General features: G+C 45.1%; 1 protein-coding gene across 1 annotated transcript; it reads right to left on the bottom strand.

The window, feature by feature from the left end:
* Positions 1–721: 721 nt before the first annotated feature.
* LOC308306751 (endoplasmic reticulum membrane adapter protein XK-like) lies at positions 722–2,284 on the bottom strand (the record flags this gene model as incomplete). The annotated part of the gene is made up of 1 exon (XM_080751796.1): positions 722–2,284. One exon carries the CDS (start codon positions 2,282–2,284, stop codon positions 722–724), a length of 1,563 nt encoding a protein of 520 aa, XP_080607922.1.
* Between the last annotated feature and the right edge of the window lie 2,679 nt (positions 2,285–4,963).

Here is a 4,963-nt window from a genome sequence, read left to right as displayed (position 1 = left end):
AGAGTTCGGTTAAAGAGTTATGTAAAGCGGGCGAGGTGTCCCTTGAGGGGGTTTCAAATGGACCCATATACAGTACAGACCCTTGTTGGTCCATTTGGTTCCAATTGTACACTCAAGAGTTATGAGGGTCTTTAAAATGGGTAGAACGACTTCCCTATTCTACTGGAAGCATACCTCATAGATTTATAGAAATGTTCTGGATTATTAGCACTAAATTCACACACATGCATATACAGAAAGAGATAATAACTTGAAAGTTGCAATTCTGGGAAATTGCGAGTGTGGTTGCCGTTTTGGGGAATACTCTATAAAGGTGAATCACTGAAAATGCTGCTTCCTCATTGGCTAAAAGTTACTTCGAGAATGCTGCTTCCTGATTGGCTAAAGGTTACTCTATGAAGTCAAGATAGAACAACAGTGTGTTGCCTATAGCGACCACACTAATAATGCATAAGTAAAAAATAACACCCAGTGTGAAGTGATCAGTGCCTTATACATGCTCAAAACCTCCCGCGAAGCCTGGCCAATGCCAAGCTGTGTGGGACATACAGTATGGACGTACACACAAAACCAGATGTAGGAGCTGTGTACGGGTTAAGAAAAAAATGTATCATGTAAGAAAAAACAAACAAAGGTAAAACTCTGGTTTTGCCAAATACCCATTGTGTTCCACCTCTCCCTCTGCCCTTGTAAAGTTTGTGTGTGCAAAGTGTGTAAACCACTAAAGTCCTTGCCAGGCGGCGGTGTCATCCACGATGGCAGTCTCCTGGTCTCCCGAATGACTGATGTTGTTTTGCTGGGTGTTGTCCTGCGGGTCTTGTTCTCTCGATTGACTGATGATGGTGTGCTGCGTGTTCTGCGGGTCTCGGTCTCCCGGTTGACTGATGACGGTGTGTTGTGTATTCTGAGCTCCCAGCAGCACCACAGCCTCTCCCTCTTCTGACACCCGCACCATAGTGTCGGTGGTCAAGAGTGTGCCAGAAGAGGACGTACTGTCAGAGCCGCCAATGGAGACGGTGTCCGTCCTCTTGGGCTTGGAGCAGCAGGTACATAGCAGGTGGCTGCAGACGTTAACACACTTGAACATGCGTCTGCAGGGGTGGAAGAACCGATAGAAGAGCAACATGAAGAGCACGGCCAGGACGTAGCAGATGAACTGGATAGCCACCAGCAGCTGGGCATTGATGTACTCAGACTCAAACTTGTTGTTGAAGTACCACAGAGCGTTGAGCAGGATGTTCTCGGCCAAGCGGGCGTAGTAGTAGGAGGCCAGGAGACACCAGTGCTCCTTCTTCTCCACAAACTCTTTGTGAGACAGGTCCAGCTGAACCGCCGACCAGCAGAAGACATTGACGCAGGCATAGAGCAAGGACAACAGGCACAGCACCGAGGTGGTGTACAGCTTGGAGACGTTCTCCTCAACATTCAGCGATCCCTTCCTGACCCAGAACACGGTCCAGGGAAGGAGGAAGAAGAACAGCAGGTTGGTCACGCCGACCGGAATCACCCAGTGGGCAAGGGCCACAGTGAAGAGCACCAGCGAGGTGACGCGTGTGGCGATCTCCAGTCCCCGCCACAGTACCATGCAGAGGTAGGCCGCCAGACAGAAGCGCACCTTGTAGTCGCTGTAGCGGAGCTGCGCATCCAGCATGCTGCACACCAGCGCCCCGTACATGACGGACACGAGGGCAACGGCCATCAGGGCCAGCCGGAGGCCGAGGACGTGCCTGTCCTGGATGGTGGCGTACAGCTGTAGCGTGAGCTGGGGCGTGGAGCCCAGGAATGCCTGGATGATCGTGACGAGCCTGAAGGCGTGCCTGTGGGCGGTGAGCATGCGCCCCGACTGGCCGATCACCCACTCCGTTTTACGGCCCTCCTGTCCCTTCCTCAGGCTCAACTTTGTTGACAATGTGACGTACGGCTCCTCCTTACTGCCCGCTTGGAAGTAGATGACCAGTGCCTCGACGCACCTGATAACAGGGCCCAGTAGGAGGTGTAAGAATAGCGTCATGGGTTCGTCTCTCCCCACGTCTCTGTGCAGGAGTATCAGAGCCATTTGAGTTATGGCAGTGGGCACCACCATGCAAGCGATCGTCATACCCATCCAGGTAGTGTTATCCCTCTTGCTGTAAATGTTGCACACAAACGCTGCAATCACAAACTCAGCACAGTACAATAGTGTGGCTAGCACGATGCTGAATGGAAGCCGGACGCGATGGTGATTCAGGAGCATCACATCTGCGTCGTCCACCGTGGTGATATGACCATGTTGAGAATTCGCCATGTCTGTCTCTCACTGTCTCGTTCTTTCCGTCTTTCTGTCTCTTTCTCTCTCTCGCTGTGTGTCTCCCTCTCTGTATGTGCATGAGTAAGTCTAGACTCTCTGTCTGTCTCTATCTTTCTGGGTCATCCTGACGTCACACAACACAAACAACACTTACTTGCATGATAACAATGCCAGTTAGCGCAGGTCTATGAGTGTCCTGAATTCGAGGCGGTATGCTTGGCCGTTATCTGCACACATTTCTCTTAGAGGGCACGGGGTTGATGTCGCTTTAACAGTATGCTAACACCATTAATGGTATGTAAAATAACTGTCTGAACCATTGCCAACCTGGAGGATTTCTCTGTTGTTCTCAAATAACCAAATGAAAAACCAAAATGAAAGAAAGTCCCTAAATTGAAAAAAAGGAGTAGTAGGAGTAGTGAAAATAGCTGTTTTCACTTGTTTTGGTCACTGGAATTGCATCTTTTCTAGTTTTCATTGTCCCGCATGAGCCGCTTAGTGCGGTTGCTGTATGCAACACATTATAGTTCTAGCCCAGCTTTCACCTTTTCCTGGATACAGACTATACAAAGTCCTGCATTGAGTTCAATGGGGGAGTGGTGCAAGCTCAAGGATTGGTCGAGCTTCACATGACAGTTAGCTTGCTGCAGAATATAATCACTGTGTTTTGCCAAATCCCGGAGAAGATGCACTGTGATTGGCCAGTACAGTCACTTTTGATTGGCAGTTATGTCAAATCATCACCCCAAAACATGATTTACGAAACTGTGGCGGCTCATGTGGGACAACCAAGTCATGGATTGTGTGTACAATGCCTATGATGTCTATGACATCTGACATCATACCCTTTTATGCCCATACATTGAGATCCCTGTTTGTAGAACCAACCACACAGATATGGGCTTTCTTGGCCATCTGCCTTGGCCATATGGATTCTGTTAGTGTGGTATGTGGCCGATGTGGCCTCCATATATGGGCATTCCCATATTACTAAAAACATTCATTGGGCTAAAAACAGCACCAGAAAACCATGGTTTAGTGATGAGTCATCAATTTTCACAGTTGTATGGGGTCCATTTTTGGCCCAAGGATTTTTTTTCGTGCAAAACAAATGCTTGCAATGGATTCAGAATAATTAAAAACACCTAACACCTAACACATGCTACTTGAAGCATATTTTTGGGAGTCGTTTTTTTCCCCTTATAGTATAGTCAAGTGTATAAAGTGAATGAGACCCAGAATTACCCTAGCTGTCAAAGATTTTCTTAGGGATTTTGAATTTCAATCTTTGTTAGATATGTTACTAGACACCTTTACAAACACATTGGTGAAGAAAACGTTTGGTAATGAATTTATTCCCATGAGCTTTGACAGGTATTCTGATAATATTCCCTGACTACTAGTACATTGTTTGCCCTGCTGTTCGCAATGACAAATCACCCACCTTGTAAACCTTGTAAACAGATGGCTCGAGCAGTGGCTCACATGTTCTTCTTGTGGGAGGTACAGTGTGGAGCACAGTGGTGGAAAAAGTACTCAGATTTTGTACTTAAGTAAAAGAAAAGTATTGACAAATGTACTTAAAGTACCAACAGTAAAAGTACTCATTATGCAAAATGTCCCATTTCACAAGTTCAAAATAATTCAAATCCTTTGAAAATAGACGATCTACAAGCTCACAATGCACTATGAGCTTGTAGATCTGCTATTTTCAAATATATAGGGCTGAAGATTAATGTATGTTTTGTAATAATAATTAAAATCTACTGTAGTAACAAAAATTCTCAAATAATTATAATTGAGTAAAAGTGCAATATTTGACTCTGAGATCAGATGTAGTGGAGTATAAGTAAAAGACAAGTATTGAAAATCAGCAATTCTCAAGTAAAGTGCAAATACCTCAAAATTGTACTTAAGTCGAGTTACTAGTTACTTTACACCACTTGGAGCATTACCATGGTAAGTGATGCACAGCCTCACTCTGCCCTGCTCTGCATCCTCAAACAGCATCATACATCATACTGATGTTCCTCACTCGCACGCACGCACACACACGCACGCACGCACACAAACACACAAACACACCCACACACTATACTCACTAGCACTCCTGTTGAGTAATGAATATCCATATTAACTGTAGCATTGTTTGTTTGTCTCCATAACATGCTTGGCTTTTGGAAAGCAAACTCATCGTATTTGTTTGCAGTGAATAATGTCATAGAGAGTATGTTGTGGTTTATTAGAACACAATGTTATAGGCATCTGACAACGTTGGAATTGGAATTTCACCCTTTGAAGCATCCATAGGTCTAAACTCAATGCTCCCTCTCTGTGCATCTAAGGCATACATTGGGCAACATGCGGCCCCCACCTTCACTTATTGTGGCCCGCAGGTTATAGGTTAAAGAATACTGATATATTATTGATTTCAGCTGTTCCAATTCCAAACATGCAAACATGACCCGTTTTTAATTCCTTCAATCTATCTTAGTAGCTTAAAGGGGAAGACCACCCATTTTCAATATTGAACTATGTCATTAATATACCTTAGAGGAGTTGGAAATTAAAAAAAAAGTTATCCCTCTTCTGTGTTGCCTAGAACTGGAGGATTGATTTTGGGGTTTGTATTGCAAATCACAATGTGATGACACCACACCGTTGTACTTTACAATA

This window comes from Nannobrachium achirus (assembly GCF_963921795.1).
Source record: "Nannobrachium achirus genome assembly, chromosome: 21".
Taxonomy (NCBI): Eukaryota; Metazoa; Chordata; class Actinopteri; order Myctophiformes; family Myctophidae; genus Nannobrachium; species Nannobrachium achirus.
The sequence above is the reverse complement of the archived record's forward strand: the minus strand, read 5'-3'. Positions and strand labels throughout refer to the sequence as shown.